The 19,536-nt window shown below is 41.4% G+C and overlaps 1 protein-coding gene across 1 annotated transcript in view; it reads right to left on the bottom strand.

Moving 5' to 3' along the window:
- Window positions 1-19,039, bottom strand: part of LOC103513297 (fibrillin-2-like) — a gene marked incomplete at its 3' end in the record, with an annotated part of 40,421 nt that extends 21,382 nt beyond the window's left edge. The window contains exons 1-15 of the mRNA XM_026826542.1: window positions 19,001-19,039; window positions 16,694-16,829; window positions 15,479-15,678; window positions 14,122-14,272; window positions 11,717-11,842; window positions 6,452-6,577; window positions 4,492-4,699; window positions 3,390-3,493; window positions 2,443-2,631; window positions 2,302-2,396; window positions 2,127-2,261; window positions 1,889-2,032; window positions 1,303-1,480; window positions 676-738; window positions 240-353 (exon numbers count right to left, since the gene is read on the bottom strand). Coding sequence (XP_026682343.1) covers window positions 240-353; window positions 676-738; window positions 1,303-1,480; window positions 1,889-2,032; window positions 2,127-2,261; window positions 2,302-2,396; window positions 2,443-2,631; window positions 3,390-3,493; window positions 4,492-4,699; window positions 6,452-6,577; window positions 11,717-11,842; window positions 14,122-14,272; window positions 15,479-15,678; window positions 16,694-16,829; window positions 19,001-19,039 — 2,008 coding nt within the window. The remainder of the gene's footprint in view (window positions 1-239; window positions 354-675; window positions 739-1,302; window positions 1,481-1,888; window positions 2,033-2,126; window positions 2,262-2,301; window positions 2,397-2,442; window positions 2,632-3,389; window positions 3,494-4,491; window positions 4,700-6,451; window positions 6,578-11,716; window positions 11,843-14,121; window positions 14,273-15,478; window positions 15,679-16,693; window positions 16,830-19,000) is intronic.
- Window positions 19,040-19,536: the final 497 nt, after the last annotated feature.

The raw sequence follows: 19,536 nt of genomic DNA, 5'->3' as shown, positions 1-19,536 counted from the left end.
AAAAAAAAAAAAGGAAGAGAAAAACTCTCTCTCTCTCTCTCTCTCTCTCTCTCTCTCTCTCTCTCTCTCTCTCTCTCTATCAACGACATTCCAATTTAAAACGAAGAATATTTTCAGATTTACACCTGAAGATATTTTTATGAGAATAAGAAAGAAAGAAAGAAAGAAAGAAAGAAAGAAAGAAAGAAAGAAAAGACAAAGACTGAAAGGAAGAAAGAAAGAAGTTATTACGGATTTACCTCCGGAGTTATCAAGCTGGAATCCCTCGTTGCATTCACATCTGAACATACCGAATGTGTTCTCACATCTACCGTACACGCATAGATTGTTGAACATCTGACACTCGTTGATATCTGAAATGAAAGAGAAACCATGTTGAAAATGAAATTTATTCCATGCCGTGAAATCCGTCAATTGAAGAAAAAGAGAGAGAGAGAGAGGGAGGGAGAGAGGGAGAGAAAGAGAGAGAGAGAGAGAGAGGGAGAGAAAGAGAGAGAGAGAGAGAGGGAGAGAGGAAGAGAGGGAGAGAGAAAAAGGCTTAAGGAGCAAAAATTTTTATGCCCTAATCCCAACTTCGCACTTCTCATGAAAAAATCCTACGAATTAATTTTGTGGAACAATTCCCAGGCCGGGATTCGAACCACGGATCAACGGGTCCACCACATCTGAACATACCGAATGTGTTCTCACATCTACCGTACACGCATAGATTGTTGAACATCTGACACTCGTTGATATCTGAAATGAACGGAAACCACGTTGAAAATGAAATTTATTCCATGCCGTGAAATCCGTAAATTGAAGAAAGAGAGAGAGAGAGAGAGAGAGAGGGAGGGAGAGAGGGAGAGAAAGAGAGAGAGAGGGAGAGAAAGAGAGAGAGAGAGAGAGAGAGAGAGAGAGAGAGGAGGGGAGAGAAAGGGGGAGGGGGGGGGGGAGGGAGGGAGAGAGGGAGAGAGAGAGAGGGAGAGAGGGAGAGAGGAAGAGAGGGAGAGAGAAAAAGGCTTAAGGAGCAAAAATTTTTATGCCCTAACCCCAACTTCGCACTCATGAAAAAATCCTACGAATTAATTTTGTGGAACAATTCCCAGGCCGGGATTCGAACCACGGACGGAGAGAGGAAGAGAGGGAGAGAGAAAAAGGCTTAAGGAGCAAAAATTTTTATGCCCTAACCCCAACTTCGCACTTCTCATGAAAAAAATCCTACGAATTAATTTTGTGGATCAATTCCCAGGCCGGAATTCGAACCACGGATCAACGGGTCCATAGTCCAAGCTTGACCACTCGGCCACACGGAGTACTCACCAATACACGCTTGCTCGTTCTTGTCATCCGGATTCATAAAGCCCATTTCACACTCGCACCGAAACGAGCCCGGGTAGTTCAAACAATGGCCGTTCTCACAATAGTTGGTGTTATCCGTACACTCATCAATATCTTCACACGAGTAGCCATCGCCCCGGAATCCTTCATCACAAACACACTGGAAAATAAGACATTAATGAGTTGACTGAATTTAGAATTCGCTACTTGGTGTTTCATTTTTAACTCGAAAGTTTTTTTGGGGAGATATCATTATTTTTTTGTGAAACTTTATGAGTGTGAAGTGATGATGTCCATGGTTATGGGTACCTCATACCTATAAATTACATTAATTCAGTCTAACCCCCTCATAAATTTAATTATTTTAGCAAGTAGTCCACCATAATATATTTCTATGAGTGAATATTAGATGTTAATAAAATTTTCATATCCAACATTTTAATCTAGGGACCCATTTTTAGCCATTTTTCATTCAGGGACTCCCTTCTATGGATTGTATCTTCAGCGATTGGCCAAAGGCCCCGTGAAACTCTCTTTTCAGTGCACAAAGCGACCCGTTCTGTTTTACCTTAAATTCTCGTCGCATATCGATACACTCCTCTGAAAATAGGAATGAGGAAGCAAAGCAATAAGTTACAGCTGTAATGTGCTCACAAATGGACGAACCTATAACTTTTTCTTGGTTCTTCTCGTCGCATATCGATACACTCCTCTGAAAATAGGAATGAGGAAGCAAAGCAATGAGTTACAGCTGTAATGTGCTCACAAATGGGCAAACCTATAACTTTTTCTTGGTTCTTTTTTACCTTAAAGGATCCGTCGTTGTTGATGCACTGGGCGTTCTGATTACAGCCGCCGTTGTTCGTCAGGCATTCGTTTATGTCACGACACACCAGGCCGTTGCCAACGAAACCGTCCTTGCATCGACATGTGAACGAACCCTGCGAATAAGATAAGGGAGATCATGTAAACGAACCTTACGAATAAGAAAATGCAGTTACATGTGAAACTACCCGGTATATTTTGACATTCGCCATCACCACACACTCCGTGCAATATGCTGCACTCGTCAATATCTGAAATAGAGATGACGATATAAGTTCAATGAACTGTAGACCTCACTCAGAGAACTGAAGACATCACTCAGTGAACTGTGTCCAGGAGGTGGGCAGGGCTGACATGGTTTACCCCAGGACTGTCCCATAGAGCAGCAGCAGACCATACGGGTCTGTTCATTAGACATGGGGAGGGAGCAGAGGCCGTCGGTGTAGTTGAGATAGCACAATTCTCGTCGCATATCGATACACTCCTCTGAAAATAGGAATGAGGAAGCAAAGCAATAAGTTACAGCTGTAATGTGCTCACAAATGGGCGAACCTATAACTTTTTCTTGGTTCTTTCTCTCTCAATAGAGATCATGTAAACGAACTCTGCAAATTAGAGAATGAAGATCATGTGGACAAATATTGAGAAAAAAAGAATGGAGATCATGTAATCGAATCTTACAAATAAGAAAGTGGAGAACATGTAAACGAAACCAGTTATTGCCGTGTATTTGGCGCTTAACATCGGAGGTCTTATCGTCCCGAGATCGAAGAGAGGAGGAGGACAGGATAGGAGAAAGCCAGACGGTAGGATAAAGAACCTTATCTGTTTGGGATAAAGTTCGTTTAGTCACGGGTTCGATCGCCGCCCGCGGCGCGCTATCTTCCTAACTAACTAGACTGGCAAATGCCTTACATTAGTACTAGACTGGCAAATGCCTTACTTTAGTACTAGATTGAGTAAAAACAACCAGTATTGTAACCAAAGTCAACCTAGAATCGAAATCAATGTCGAGATAATTCGGCTTGGCGAGTCTCTGGACGAAAAAACAAAATGAGATTGCTAGGACCAATCCAAAAAACGTTATCCTAAGGTAGCGACCCCAAGGTTCTAATTCTAAGCTATGTAACTGGATGTGAATGCTCCAACGTAACTTCGCCTTTTCCCGTGTACCGACCGGGTCGGCGTTTCTCGTTAGCCTCCTAATCACCCCCAGTTGGAGCCTAGAGTGCCTAGACTACAACCCAGCGTGTTATTACATTGTCCCCCGTTACATATTCGTTTGTTGAGGTTACATTCGTTAATGTCGTGACATTGATGAAGGTCGGGACCCAAGCTGTATCCTGTTCTGGAAAATCAACATGGAAGGTCACATCAACCGGAATGGAACGTTTAATTTGTAATAGAGCAGTATTTTGACCTTTCATTTCTAATAGAGCAGTATTTTGACCTTTAATTTCTAATAGAGCAGTATTTTGACTTTTAATTTGTAATAGAGCAGTATTTTGACCTTTAATTTCTAATAGTGCAGTATTTTGACCTTTAATTTCTAATAGAGCAGTATTTTGACCTTTAATTTCTAATAGAGCAGTATTTTGACCTTTAATTTCTAATAGAGCAGTATTTTGACCTTTCATTTCTAATAGAGCAGTATTTTGACCTTTCATTTCTAATAGAGCAGTATTTTGACCTTTAATTTGTAATAGAGCAGTATTTTGACCTTTCATTTCTAATAGAGCAGTATTTTGACCTTTAATTTCTAATAGAGCAGTATTTTGACTTTTAATTTGTAATAGAGCAGTATATTTTGACCTTTAATTTCTAATAGAGCAGTATTTTGACTTTTAATTTCTAATAGAGCAGTATTTTGACCTTTAATTTCTAATAGAGCAGTATTTTGACCTTTAATTTCTAATAGAGCAGTATTTTGACCTTTAATTTCTAATAGAGCAGTATTTTGACTTTTAATTTGTAATAGAGCAGTATTTTGACCTTTCATTTCTAATAGAGCGGTATTTTGACCTTTAATTTCTAATAGAGCAGTATTTTGACGGGTTGAAAAAAAGGGACTTCTTGTTCTACTCGGAAACTCTGGGCAGTCTAAATCTAAAGTCTAAATAAGGACAACTTTTATCCTCAATATAATTTGAGAATTTGACCACAATAATAGTAGTAGCTTACTGCTGGAGTAAAGGGACTTTTCAGTCCTATGCGAGCAGTATGAATAAGCACTATTATTATTATTATTCAACACTTAAAGGCAATTTTCTCAACGGACCCTACCCCTTTACTGGTCTTTTCTAGGAAATTACCGGAACGGTGTGTATCATTTTGATATAAACTTACGTGCAGGCACAGTTATAGCTGCCGGGAACATTGACACAGATGTGTTGACAATCCCCATTGCTATCTTCACACTCATCTATATCCTCACAGCTGGTGCGATGTTGTGTGTGAGTATAGCCATCACTGCAGACGCACTCGTACGTGCCCATCATATTCTCGCAGATACCGTTCGAGCAGATACCACTCGTACGTGAGCACTCGTCAATATCTGACAATATGTACAAATGAGATATTTCGTTAGAAAGACCGTTCGAGCAGATACCACTCGTACGTGAGCACTCGTCAATATCTGACAATATGTACAAATGAGATATTTCGTTAGAAAGATTTTTTTGAAGAGGTTTGATAGAGGGAAGTTCCCTCAGGGAACTGTAACTGCTATGGTCTTATCGTCCCGAAATCGAAGAGAGAAGGAAGAGAGTTTTTTAAAGAGGTTTAACAGAGGGAACTGTAACTGCTATGGTCTTATCGTCCCGAAATCGAAGAGAGAAGGAAGAGAGGGATAGGAGAAAGCCAGCCGTTCCGAGAACGAACATTATCCCATCAGGATAAAATCCGCCCCGGGCGGGAATCGAACCATTTTAAAGAGGTTTGACAGAGGGAACTGTAACTGCTATGGTCTTATCGTCCCGAAATCGAAGAGAGAAGGAAGCCAGGTTAAAGAGGTTTGACAGAGGGAACTGTAACTGCTATGGTCTTATCGTCCCGAAATCGAAGAGAGAAGGAAGCTTTTTTAAAGAGGTTTAACAGAGGGAACTGTAACTGCTATGGTCTTATCGTCCCGAAATCGAAGAGAGAAGGAAGAGAGGGATAGGAGAAAGCCAGCCGTTCCGAGAACGAACATTATCCCATCAGGATAAAATCCGCCCCGGGCGGGAATCGAACCATTTTAAAGAGGTTTGACAGAGGGAACTGTAACTGCTATGGTCTTATCGTCCCGAAATCGAAGAGAGAAGGAAGCCAGGTGGAAGAAAGTTGACAGAGGGAACTGTAACTGCTATGGTCTTATCGTCCCGAAATCGAAGAGAGAAGGAAGACAGGATAGGAGAAAGCGATTATCGTCCCGAAATCGAAGAGAGAAGGAAGACAGGATAGGAGAAAGCCTGCCGACAGAGGGAACTGTAACTGCTATGGTCTTATCGTCCCGAAATCGAAGAGAGAAGGAAGACAGGATAGGAACACAGAGGGAACTGTAACTGCTATGGTCTTATCGTCCCGAAATCGAAGAGAGAAGGAAGACAGGATAGGAGAAAGCCAGGGGGAACTGTAACTGCTATGGTCTTATCGTCCCGAAATCGAAGAGAGAAGGAAGACAGGATAGGAGAAAGCCAGCCGTTCCGTAACTGTACTTTTTTAAGCGAATGCAAATATCAAGTTTTTTTTTAAAGAGGTTTGACAGAGGGAACTGTGACTGCTAGAGAAATCGAAGAGAGAAGGAAGACAGGATAGGAGAAAGCCAGCCGTTCCGAGAACGAACATTATCCCATCAGGATAAAACCCGCCCCGGGCGGGAATCGAACCCGCGGCCTAGCGCTTACAAGGCAGACGCACTACCAACTAAGCTAACTAGGCTGGCTTTCCTCACTTCTACTCCTGCTACTAGAGCCAACATCTATTTTGGTCGGACGATACACTGAGTGGTATCCAAAGCTCACCGAATTAACGGCTTTCTAGCTTTCTGCCTAATCGAATTTGTCTTGATGGGATAAAATCCGCCCCGGGCGGGAATCGAACCCGCGGCCTAGCGCTTACAAGGCAGATGCACTACCAACCAAGCTAACTAGGCTGGCTTTCCTCACTCCTACTCCTGCTACTAGAGCCAACATCTATTTTGGTCGGACGATACACTGAGTGGTATCCAAAGCTCACCAAATGAACGGCTTTCTAGCTTTCTGCCTAATCGAATTTGTCTTGATAAAAATATTATTTTTATATGAATTCAATTTTTGGAATTACTTACCTTTGCAGGATTGTTTATCAGGGGCTAACTCATGACCAGGGGGACATACACAATGGTAACTACCAGGCGTATTCTTACATTGACCTCCCCTGCACAGGCCTGGGGTCTCTGCACATTCATCGATATCTGAAAAGAAGAAAAAAATTAAACATTACACTAGTCTTGCCTGTGTGGTGGCCTCTCGCGGTGTAAATCCGAAACCTTATGTTGACAATGCGTTTATGTACCGGGTTGGGACAGGCAAGGTTGGTAGGTAAACTAACCTTGTTTTTAAGTTACCACTCCCATGCCAAAGTCACAGTCTTTCTCTTTTCTCATTATTTCTCTCTATTATTATTAGTTCTCTGTTTTCTTATAGATATGTACTTTCTGCCCATGCCAAAGTCACAGTCTTTCTCTTTTCTCATTATTTCTCTCTATTATTATTAGTTCTCTGTTTTCTTATAGATATGTACTTTCTCCCTATTCTTAGCTTCTCCACCTCACCTAAAAGTAGATAGTAGATAGGTAAGTGTAACTGGTCTACTGTGTGAGACTCACTCGGGTTGAAAAGAAAAACATTACACTAGTCTTGCCTGTGTGGTGGCCTCTCGCGGTGTAAATCCGAAACCTTATGTTGACAATGCGTTTATGTTGTGGTTATGTACCAGGTTGGGATAGGCACGGTTGGTAAACTAACCTTGTTTTTAAGTTACCATCACTCCCATGCCAAACTGTAGGAGCAATATCCTGTCTCAACTCGTCCTGTCTCAACCCAACCTGGTAGATAACCACAACCTTGTTCACAGGTTCTCGATTTCCGACTTTCTCGCGTCCCACAAGTATAAATAATATCAGTTCCATATTCTTAGCCAGCACCTGCAGAGCCACATCTAGCTGATGAGTTACAACAAGAACGAAACGCGTCCTAGGCTGCTCTCAGGTGCTCGGCTAAACCTGCAAGGGAGCTTTGCTCTAAACAGTTGATGTGACGTCATCGCGTACGGGAGCGTATGCCGTGACGTCAGTAAATAAGATTTACAGGTGTGTTTTTAAATCAAAATTTACATATCTCGGGATCTAGAACTCGTAGAAAAAAATCTCTAGTTTCTCTTTTTTCTGCTCTTTGATTTTGAAACCTCACTTTTTTTCAAAGGAAGATATGAAAATACCGTCTCAGTACTACATTGCATTATTTCGGAGACAGTCTTTCTCTTTTCTCATTATTTCTCTCTATTATTATTAGCTCTCTGTTTTCTTGTCGTACCTATTTCGAAGTAGCAAAGCCAGCGATGCCAGCCTAGTTAGCTTGGTTGGTGCGCCAGGCCGCGGGTTCGATTCCTGCCCGGGGTGGATTTTATCCTGATGGGATAATCTTCATTCTCGGAATGGCTCTCCTCCTATCCTGCCTTCCTTCTCTCTTCAATTTCGGAACGATAAGACCCTAGCAGTCAAACTTCTTAAAACTTCTTAAAAAAAAGCCAGCGGTATAGAACGTTGAAAGCGCCGGCTCCCCATGAATCATTGAAGTAAACAACGAGAGCTTTTCGAGCCTTGTTATGTCAGTCAGGTGTGTGGCCAAAAAAGCTTGAGACCGTCATCTCTCAGGCGGTCTGACGGATCCAGGTCTCGAGCTTTTTCCACCACACGCGTTGCGACTCTCTGGCAGACTTGTTCAGACTGTCTTTCAAAGCTAAATCTGTCAGACGGCCGAGCATGAGTGGCAGGCATTGCTTACCTGTAGTATCCAAGGATAGGCCAGGTGGACAGATGCAGGTGAATGACCCCTCTGTATTCAGGCATGTAGCGCCTCCCTTACAAATACCAGGATTTACCTGACACTCGTTCACATCCGAACAGATCTTGCCGTCAACCTGCCAGGGATAAAACAAAAATCGTGAAATATTATTTTGTGGTAAAGCAGAGCTTTCCACAACTTTTGAGGATATCACAGCATTTCTAGATTCGTATAAGCTCAACCCATCCTTTAGGGCTGTTTGCTCCTACATCTATAAGATTCAAAGAAGGCTTTTTGTGTACCGCACAGCATTACTAAGTGCCTTTTTACTTTGACGTGTGTTTAACAACCATCTGTGTTGAAAAGCACCAAGTAAATAAATTCAATTCAAACCCCTGGCGACATTTTGGATATTTGGCAAGCCTACCTATCAATGACGCTGGTGGTAGAAAGTTTAGCGTAGGTAACCTTTCTAGCTATTATTATTATTTCTCTCATTTTCTTTTATTGCATTCACATTATTGTATTTTCCTGTTTGCTTATTTATATTTGTGTAATTTTGACGGGTGTTTAACAACCATCCGTGTTGAAAAGCACCAAATAAATAAATTCAATTCAAACCCCTGCTTTACCCACCTTGGCGTATCCCTTCTGACATTCGCAATCGCTGGGGTGGCAGGTCTCACACGGGCTCCCCCAGGCAAGCCCTATACTGCAGCAACATTCTGTTTTCAGTGTCAGACGAGGCAGGTTGTTCTCGCATTTCCCGTGAATGAGGCGGGTCCAGCATGAGCCCTTCCGGTTGTCTGAAATACGAGATCGTTTTGTTCGAGAATAGAATTCCAGGTCAACGAGAATAGAATTCAAACGATTTGTAGGTATTCAAGTTTACTGCTTGTTTCGTCGTTGTCTATACTGCAGCAACATTCTGTTTTCAGTGTCAGACGAGGCAGGTTGTTCTCGCATTTCCCGTGAATGAGGCGGGTCCAGCATGAGCCTTTCCGGTTGTCTGAAATACGAGATCGTTTTGTTCGAGAATAGAATTCCAGGTCAGCGAGAATAGAATTCAAACGATTTGTAGATATTCAAGTTTACTACTTGTTTCGTCGTAGTATTTTTTCTTATACTTTTTATAGGACTTAAAGTTGGCACGTACCTTACTGTTTGGTATTGGACGTTTCGGGTCTGAACTCCAGACCCGCCTTCAGCAATTTGTCAATGTGTTGTCAATGTGTTATGTTATCTTGTCTGTTTCGCATTTTCGTTTTTTATGTTCTAATTGACAAGTTCGCGGAGTTCGCGAATGATAACACCTTTAAGTCCTATAAAAAGTATAAGTTAAGTGTGAGTGTTGGCAAACCAAAAAAAGGAGATTTTTTCGCCTCAGGACATAGGAAAAGAAAAATCTTTGAAAGCCTCACCTAAACAGGTTGATAGATCCAAGCTGTTCCGCAATCCTTCCGTGCACATACACACATATGAACCCAGCGTATTATTACATTGTCCCCCGTTACATATTCGTTTGTTGAGGTTACATTCGTTAATGTCGTGACATTGGTGAAGGTCGGGACCCAAGCTGTATCCTGTTCTGGAAAATCAACATGGAAGGTCACATCAATCGGAATAGAACGAAGTGGATTTTGAGTTTTTTTTTTTAAGATGAGTGTTCTACCGCCGTTTTTATTTCAGACAGATGCAGGTGAATGACCCTTCTGTATTCAGGCAGGTCGCGCCTCCCTTACAAATACCAGGATTTACCTGACACTCGTTCACATCTGAACAGATCTTGCCGTCAACCTGCCAGGGGTAAAACAAAAATCGTGAAATATTATTTTGTGGTAAAGCGGAGCTTTCCACAATTTTTGAGGATATCACAGCTTTTCTAGATTCGTATAAGCTCAACCCATCCTTTAGGGCTGTTTGCTCATACACCTATAAGATTCAAAGAAGGCTCTTTGTGTACGGCACAGCATTACTAAGTGCCTTTTTACTTTCCTTATCCTATAGGAAGGAAAGTAATGTAATCGGGTCGGTCAGTTTTTAGTGTCAAAACACGTTTTGAGGTCCCTAGAGCCTAAATCCAAAGTTTCAGCCATTGGTCCGTGTGTGTATCTGTCTGTCTGTCTGTAAACAAAATATCTCGAGAATGGTAAGGCCTAAATCCGAAGTTTCAGCCATTGGTCCGTGTGTGTGTCTGTCTGTAAACAAAATATCTCGAGAACGGTAAGAGCTAGAGACTTGAAATTTGGTATGTAGCTGTCAAATGTGACAAGGATGCGACACGAAACTTTTGGTTAAGACCGGTGCAACGGTTGGCGGCATTTTACCGCTTTTTGCGGTTTTCGGTGTAATTTAACAATATCTCGGGAACGGTATAAGCTAGAGACTTGAAATTTGGTATGTAGGTACTTCACAAATGTAACAAGGATGCAACACAAAACCTTTGGTTGAGATTGTTGCTGCGCTTGGCGGTATTATGAGCGCTTTTGGACAGATTTCGACCTCTTTGACTCAAAACATTTGGTTGAGATGGTTGCTGCGCTTGGCGGTATTTTGACCGCTTTTGGACAGATTTCGACCGTTTTTTGGCGGCGTTAGAGATATTGTAAAAGTTAGGGTAAAAGAACACTCAAATAAGCATCATTCAATAGGATAAGGAAAGTCGTGTGATTTTCACACCAGATTTTTATATTCATTAGCATAATTTGTTTATTTCTCTTGGGTCAGAGCCAGGCTAGGATCGGGGCTCCGTTGTGGACGCCTTCTTACAGTTTACACGAATCACGTTTGAATCGCGTCGATCAATTCCAAGATAAGGCTTGTCTCACATTGTAAGCGTAGATGACTTCTAGTAACGCTTAGTCGCCTGCAAAACCAAATACCAAACCTATGAAAATGATAGAGACCCTCTATATTTCTATAACTCTATAGACTCTATAGTTCATCCAGATCAATGTGACAGCAATGAGTCATCAACCCAAAATGAAGTAACCAATCCGATTGCAGGAAATCCTTACATTGTTGCAATTCAGGTAAAGGTCTATTTTTGATAAACCCTCTCTATTAAGTCTTTTAAAGAGGTAGCTCTAAGCTCAGAGGTTGGATTCCACAACAGGTAAGTTGGATATCGCCTTGGCCTGACTTTGTTTCACTGTCGGAGGAACACTGTGCAATATAGCTTCCCCTTTTAGAGATTCTCTACCATTGCACATGTGACATGTTTGGCAACAATGCCTATTTTTTTGGTATATCATTTTCATAGGTTTGGTTTTGCTGGCGACTACGCGCTACTAAAAGTCGCGCGTCTACGCTTCCATTGTGAGACAGGCCTATCGATGACGCGGGCATGCTACGACACAGACCACAAGCGTCCAATGTAGCAGTTGTTTCATCGCGACGAAATAAAAACGGCGGTGAAACACTCATCTTTAAAAAAAAATCTTATAGATATGTACTTTCTCTCTATTCTTAGCTTCTCCACCTCACCTAAAAGTAGATAGGTAAGTGTAACTGGTCTACTGTGTGAGACTCACTCAGGCATAACTTACCAGTACATATTTGCATCATAGCCGTTGACCTGTATCCTTCCTTGCAGTTACATGTGAAACTACCCGGTATATTTTGACATTCGCCATCACCACACACTCCGTGCAATATGCTGCACTCGTCAATATCTGAAATAGAGATGACGATATAAGTTCAATGAACTGTAGACCTCACTCAGAGAACTGTAGACATCACTCAGTGAACTGTACAACTCAGTGAACTGTAGACCTCACTCAGTGAACTGTACAACTCAGAGAACTGTACACCTCACTCAGTGAACTGTACACCTCACTCCGTGAACTGTACAACTCAGTGAACTGTAGACCTCACTCAGTGAACTGTACAACTCAGTGAACCGTACACCTCACTCAGTGAACTGTACACCTCACTCTCAGTGAACGAACTGTACAACTCAGTGAACTGTGGACCTCACTCAGTGAACTGTACAACTCAGTGAACTGTAGACCTCACTCAGTGAGCTGTACAACTCAGTGAACTGTGGACCTCACTCAGTGAACTGTACAACTCAGTGAACTGTAGACCTCACTCAGTGAACTGTAGACCTCACTCAGTGAACTGTACAACTCAGTGAACTGTGGACCTCACTCAGTGAACGATACAAGTTCAATGATCTGTAGACCTCAATCAGTGAACTGTAGACCTCACTCAGTGAAGTGTATAACTCAGTGAACTGTAGACCTCACTCAGAAAAAGGACCTCTGGGAGACCCCCCCGAAGGTCCAATTGGGCTCAAAATCTTTATGGGATTGATATGTTTGCTCAATATCTGGAATAGAGAGAACGATACAAGTTCAATGAACTGTAGACCTCACTCAGTGAACTTTAGACCTCACTCAGAGAACTGTAGACCTCACTCAGTGACCTATAGACTTTAGGCCAGCCACTCACCATCAGGTAGATCTGACAGGTACAGCTGCAAAGGTCCGTCTGTCAGGTCTACCTGACGTCATGTAAATAATAATCCCCCACAAAGAACCCTAGTCAATTATAAAATAAGGTAACTAGGTAAGCCATTATCTAATTTGGGTGTCTAATATGAATCTAATTAATAATAACTAGACTACAGTAAAGGAGAAAATACGGCCCTGATGTTACGTTACATTGAAATGTGGTATTTTCTGACGAAATTCCTGTGTGCGGAGCCCAGTATGTAGGACTATTATTGCACCCCATTCTTCTTGTTGTTTCACTCTTCACCTTCAAACATTGCTGCCTCTTTTATGAAGTTCAGCAACGTTTTTATCGGTTCTGAGTATGTTCTGAGTGAGGCCCTGATATTAAGTTACGTACTTACAGGATTATTGATACAGTCAGCATTATCATCACAGTTGTGGGTTCGCATGGTGCACTCATTTATATGTTTGCTCAATATCTGGAATAGAGAGAACGATACAAGTTCAATGAACTGTAGACCTCACTCAGTGAACTTTAGACCTCACTCAGTGAACTGTAGACCTCACTGAATGAACTGTAGACCTCACTCAGTGACCTATACACTTTAGGCCAGCCACTCACCATCAGGTAGATCTGACAGGTACAGCTGCAAAGGTCCGTCTGTCAGGTCTACCTGACAAACACACACACTAGCATGTAGACCTGACAGGCTGGCCTCATCAACTTCTGCCGGTTTCACAGAATATCCGTCCTCACACCGGCAACTGAATGAGCCAATGTTATTCTCACAAGTGCCGGACCCACAGATCTCCGGCATCTCCTCACATTCATTGATATCTGAGGAAAAATGCATTGAAAACTGAATGGACGAAAAAGTGAGTTCCAAGTTTAAATTTGCCAATTTTTCCTTTAATTTGCCAATTTTTACTTTAATTTGGACAGTAAAATAATGAACTGTAGACCTCACTCAGTGACCTATAGACTTTAGGCCAGCCACTCACCATCAGGTAGATCTGACAGGTACAGCTGCAAAGGTCGGTCTGTCAGGTCTACTTGATGAACACACACACACACTAGCATGTAGACCTGACAGGTTTAACTGATATTGAGGGGCTGTTCTTACTCAGAAAAAGAGCCGTTATGAGGCCCTCTCCAATGGTGTTTGAAAACGATTTTGAGAAATTTCATCAAAAATCGGACAAAGCGTTTGGGATTTCAGGAGTTGGAGCGAAACATACGGACAAACAACAGGACAAAATGTCTAGTTATAATTTGGTGAACAAAGTGAGTGAGTTAACTTTGTTCTTTCAATAAAAACTGTCTGTGGACAAACAGAAAGACAAGGAATCTGGAGGATTTTCTCTTTCAATCTCTACTATTTAATTTCAATTTTCCTGTGATCCCAAGGTAAACACTTTCTCAGAAAAGGCAAAAACTAGTCAAGTTAAAACTCCGAACTTCTTTCGTTTCTTCAGCATACAGAACAACTCACCAATACACTTAAGGCCCAGTTCATCCAATGTATAGCCCTGGTTACATTTGCAGGAGAATGTGCCCAATCCGTTACGACAGCGCCCATTGGTGCAAATCTCAGGGAACTCGAGACATTCATTGATATCCTTCTTATCTACATAACCAGGACCCTAGGGGAGACATAGAACAAGGGATAATATCAGTACCTACCAACAGTATAAGGAATGAAGGAAGAAAGCAAGATATAAAATATGTATTAGTATTAGGACGTATGAATGAAGAAACAAGAAATGTAAAAGAAAGAAATAAGAAAGGAACCAAGGAAGAATAATGAATAATAATAATAAAAGATTAAGAAAGTTAAGAATCAAGAAGAATAGACAGACAGACAGACAGACAGACAGACAGACAGACAGACAGACAGACAGACAGACAGACAGACAGACAGACAGACAGACAGACACACACACGGACCAATGGCTGAAACTTCGGATTTAGTCTCTAGGGACCTCAAAACGTGTTTTGGCACTAAAAACTGACCATCGAAATTTTGACCCGATTACATTACTTTCCTTCCTATAGGATAAGGAAAGTAAAAACAGACAAACAACAGGACAAAATGTCTAGTTATAATTTAGTGAACAAAGTGAGTGAGTTAATTTTGTTCTTTTAATAAAAATTGTCTGTGGACAAACAGAAAGACAAGGAATCTGGAGGATTTTCTCTTTCAATTTTTACTATTTAATTTCAATGTTCCTGTGATCCCAAAGTAAACGCTTTCTCAGAAAAGGCAAAAATTAGTCAAGTTAAAACTCCGAACTTCTTTCGTTTCTTCAGCATACAGAACAACTCACCAATACACTTAAGGCCCAGTTCATCCAATGTATAGCCCTGGTTACATTTGCAGGAGAACGTGCCCAATCCGTTTCGACAGCGCCCATTGGTGCAAATCTCAGGGAACTCGAGACATTCATTGATATCCTTCTTATCTACATAACCAGGACCCTAGGGGACACATAGAACAAGGGATAAGATCAGTACCTACCAACAGTACTTATAAGGAATGAAGGAAGAAAGTAAGATATAAAATATGTATTAGGTATGAATAAAGAAACAAGAAATGTAAAAGAAAGAAATAAGAAAGGAACCAAGGAAGAATAATGAATAATAATAATAAAAGATTAAGAAAGTTAAGAATCAAGAAGAATTGAAGGAAGAAGGGGAGAGAGAGAGATAAGGGAAAGAAAGAAAGGAAGGAAAAGAAAGAAATAAAAAGCAAGAAAATTAACGATAAAAGCAAAGAAATGAAGGAAGCAAGAAAAAAGTTAAGTAAAGTAAGAAGAAAGAAAGAAAGTAGAAAACTGACCATTTCTCACCTTAGGACACAGATCTGCAAACTGAGTGGTGCCAAACTTGGGGCACGCATCACACCGGTCCTCCTCAGCCCCCCAGGCCTTGCCTACCAGGGAGCAGCAGCAGGTAGTCTTGGGATACACCCCCCTCACTGGGGACAGACCTGTCCCGTGCTTGTAATCCGTGAAACATGTCTCTAGACGAAGATCGATACATTGTGTACCTGGGAACAAGGGTAGAAGATTCATTGATTTACCTATTTCGAAGTAGCAAAGCCAGCGGTGCCAGCCTAGTTAGCTTGGTTGGTGCGCCAGGCCGCGGGTTCGATTCCCGCCCCGGGTGGATTTTATCCTGATGGGATAATGTTCATTCTCGGAATAGCTCTCCTCCTATCCTGTCTTCCTTCTCTCTTCAATTTCGGGACGATAAGACCCTAGCAGTTACAGTTCCCTCTGTCAAATCTCTTAAAAAAAAGCCAGCGGTATAGAACGTTGAAAGCGCCGGCTCCCCATGAATCATTGAAGTAAACAACGAGAGCTTTTCGAGCCTTGTTATGTCAGTCAGAACGTGTGTGGCCAAGAAAGCTTGAGACCGCACTCAGTGAACTGTGGACCTCACTCAGTGAACTGTACAACTCAGTGAACTGTAGACCTCACTCAGAAAAAGGACCTCTGCGAGACCCCCCGAAGGTCCAATTGGGCTCAAAATCTAATGAGAAAATTTCATTTATCCTAAAAATATACAGCCCCTTGTGTAACTGACTCACTCACTGACTCACTCACTCATCCTAATTCTAATATCCTGTCTTCCTTCTCTCTTCGATTTCGGGACGATAAGACCCTAGCAGTTACAGTTCCCTCTGTCAAACCTCTTGAGCCAGCGGTATAGAACGTTGAAAGCGCCGGCTCCCCATGAATCATTGAAGTAAACAACGAGAGCTGTTCGAGCCTTGTTATGTCAGTCAGGTGTGTGGCCAAAAAAGCTTGAGACCGCCATCTCTCTGACGGTCTGACGGATCTAGGTCTCGAGATTTTTCCACCACACGCGTTGCGACTCTCTGGCAGCCTTGTTCAGACTGTCTTTCAAAGCTAAATCTGTCAGGCGGTCTGAGCATGAAGGATCCAGGTCTCGAGCTTTTTCCACCACACGCGTTGCGACTCTCTGGCAGACTTGTTCAGACTGTCTTTCAAAGCTAAATCTGTCAGGCGGTCTGAGCATGAGTGGCAGGCATTGCTTACCTGTAGTATCCAAGGATAGGCCAGGTGGACAGATGCAGGTGAATGACCCTTCTGTATTCAGGCAGGTCGCGCCTCCCTTACAAATACCAGGATTTACCTGACACTCGTTCACATCCGAACAGATCTTGCCGTCAACCTGCCAGGGGTAAAACAAAAAATCGTGAAATATTATTTTGTGGTAAAGCGGAGCTTTCCACAATTTTTGAGGATATCACAGCTTTTCTAGATTCGTATAAGCTCAACCCATCCTTTAGGGCTGTTTGCTCCTACACCTAAGAAAGCATCATTCAATAGGATAAGGAAAGTCGTGTGATGTTCACACCAGATTTTTATATTCATTAGCATAATTTGTTTATTTCTCTTGGGCCAGAGCTAGGCTAGGATCGGGGCTCCGTTGTGTACGCCTACTTACAGTTTACACGACTCACGTTTGAATCGCGTCGATCAATTCCAAGATAAGGCTTGTCTCACATTGTAAGCATAGATGACTTCTAGTATCTAGTAACACTTAGTCGCCTGCAAAACCAAATACCAAACCTATGAAACTGATAGAGACCCTCTATAGACCTGACAGGTTTACCTGATATTGAGGGGCTGTTCTTACTCAGAAAAAGAGCCGTTATGAGGCCCTCTCCAATGGTGTTTGAAAACGGTTTTGAGAAATTTCATCAAAAATCGGACAAAGCGTTCGGGACTTCAGGAGTTGGAGCGAAAAAAATCTGGTGTGAACATCACACGACTTTCCTTATCCTATTGAATGATGCTTATTTGAGTGTTCTTTTACCCTAACTTTTACAATATCTCTAACCGTTTTGTCGCTATAGCTGAAAACCGCCAAAAAACGGTCGAAATCTGTCCAAAAGCGGTAAAAATACCGCCAAGCGCAGCAACCATCTCAAACAAACGTTTTGTGTTGCATCCTTGTCACATTAGTGAACCACATACCAAATTTCAAGTTTCTAGCTTATACCGTTCCCGAGATATTGTTAAATTACACCAAAAACCGCCAAAAAGCGGTAAAATGCCGCCAACCGTTGCACCGATCCTAACCAAAAGTTTCGTGTCGCATCCTTGTCACATTTGACAGCTACATACCAAATTTCAAGTCTCTACCTCTTACCGTTCTCGAGATATTTTGTTTACAGACACACGGACACACAGACACAGACACGGACCAATGGCTGAAACTTTGGATTTAAGCTCTAGGGACCTCAAAACGTGTTTTGGCACTAAAAACTGACCATCGAAAATTTGACCCGATTACATTACTTGTGTTGCTGGCGACTACGCGCTACTAAAAGTCGCGCGTCTACGCTTCCATTGTGAGACAGGCCTATCGATGACGCTGGTGGTGGAAAGTTTAGTGTAGGTAACCTTTCTAGCTATTATTATTATTATTATTATTATTATTATTATTATTATTATTATTATTATTATTATTTCTCTCATTTTCTTTCTTTTTTTTTAATAAATAGGTATATTATAGAAAACCTAAATGTAAAATTGTAAATTGTGTATAATGGTGTAACAATCACAATAAAATAAAATTGAATTGAATTGAATTGAATTCTTTTATTGCATTCACATTGTATTTTCCTGTTTGTTTATTTATATATTTATATTTGTGTAATTTTGACGTGTGTTTAACAACCACTAGTGTTGAAAATCACCAAATAAATAAATTCAATTCAAACCCCTGGTTTACTGAATTTGTATACGTGAGTCAGTGAGTGAGTGAGTGAGTGAGTGAGTGAGTGAGTGAGTCAGTCAGTTACACAAGGGGCTGTATATATTATGGATAATTGAGCGTAAGTGGCCCGGGCTAAAGGTGGAGTTGAACAATATAAATGAACAAGGGGGCACGGTTGGTCCAGTGATAATGCGCTTGCTTAACGAAAAAATGAGCTGGTCCCTTGGATTCTCGTTTATCCAGGTTCGACTGTATTTTATTTATCTGTTTTTAATAATAGGTATGTTACTTTTTTTTTTTTTTTTAGAAAAAAGAAGTTTAATAGAGGGAAAGGTAACTGCTAAGGTATTGCCGTCCCGAAATCGAAGAGATAAGGAAGCCAGGATATGAGAAAGCCAGCCGTTCCGGGAACAAACATTATTCATCCAGGATGAAATTCGCCCCGGCGGGATTCGAGCCCACGGCCTAGCGCTTACAAGGTAGACGGCTTTTCCAAGTTTTGTAAGTAAGTGAAACGAATTTCATACAACGCGCTTCGTGAAACGTGTTTCAGGAAACCCGTACATAAGGTTCACACAGAGCAGTACACACTAGAAACCGAGTTTCATGAAACTCACTGTGCATTGACATATGAAACGCGTTTCACTAGTATGCATTGCGCCTAAAGTTATTATAGAGATAGATAGACTCCATAGAGTCTGTAACAACTTATTAATGAAGATTGCTAGTGCTAGACAAATGAGTGGATGAGTGGTTTTGGCGGCACTATCAAAAAAGCTAAAGATGTCAACGAATCATTATAAATTATAACGTTAATTGCTAACTAGGTAGGATTCATAATTTGCGGCTCATATAATTAAATCAAATATAGGTACCTAATATTATAATAATTTGCGGCTAAATGATTGCATGTCTCTGAAATTTTGGCAAAATTACATGTTTGCCGGATAGACTATTTGTGAGGATGCATGGTAATGGTAAAACTCATTTACATTATTTCTCAGGATACATGCTATTAAATGGACCTCATGTTGAGGTTGTAATTAATTTGAGCATCCATCTTCTTTCGTTTTTGATTTGAAGAAATGGATGTCGCGGATTGTGTGACTCTGACGTTTAGTGAGAATGAAAGTAGGGGCAAAGATGGGTGCTT

This window comes from Diaphorina citri, unplaced genomic scaffold (assembly GCF_000475195.1).
Source record: "Diaphorina citri unplaced genomic scaffold, Diaci psyllid genome assembly version 1.1 scaffold950, whole genome shotgun sequence".
Classification (NCBI taxonomy): Eukaryota; Metazoa; Arthropoda; class Insecta; order Hemiptera; family Psyllidae; genus Diaphorina; species Diaphorina citri.
The sequence above is the reverse complement of the archived record's forward strand: the minus strand, read 5'-3'. Positions and strand labels throughout refer to the sequence as shown.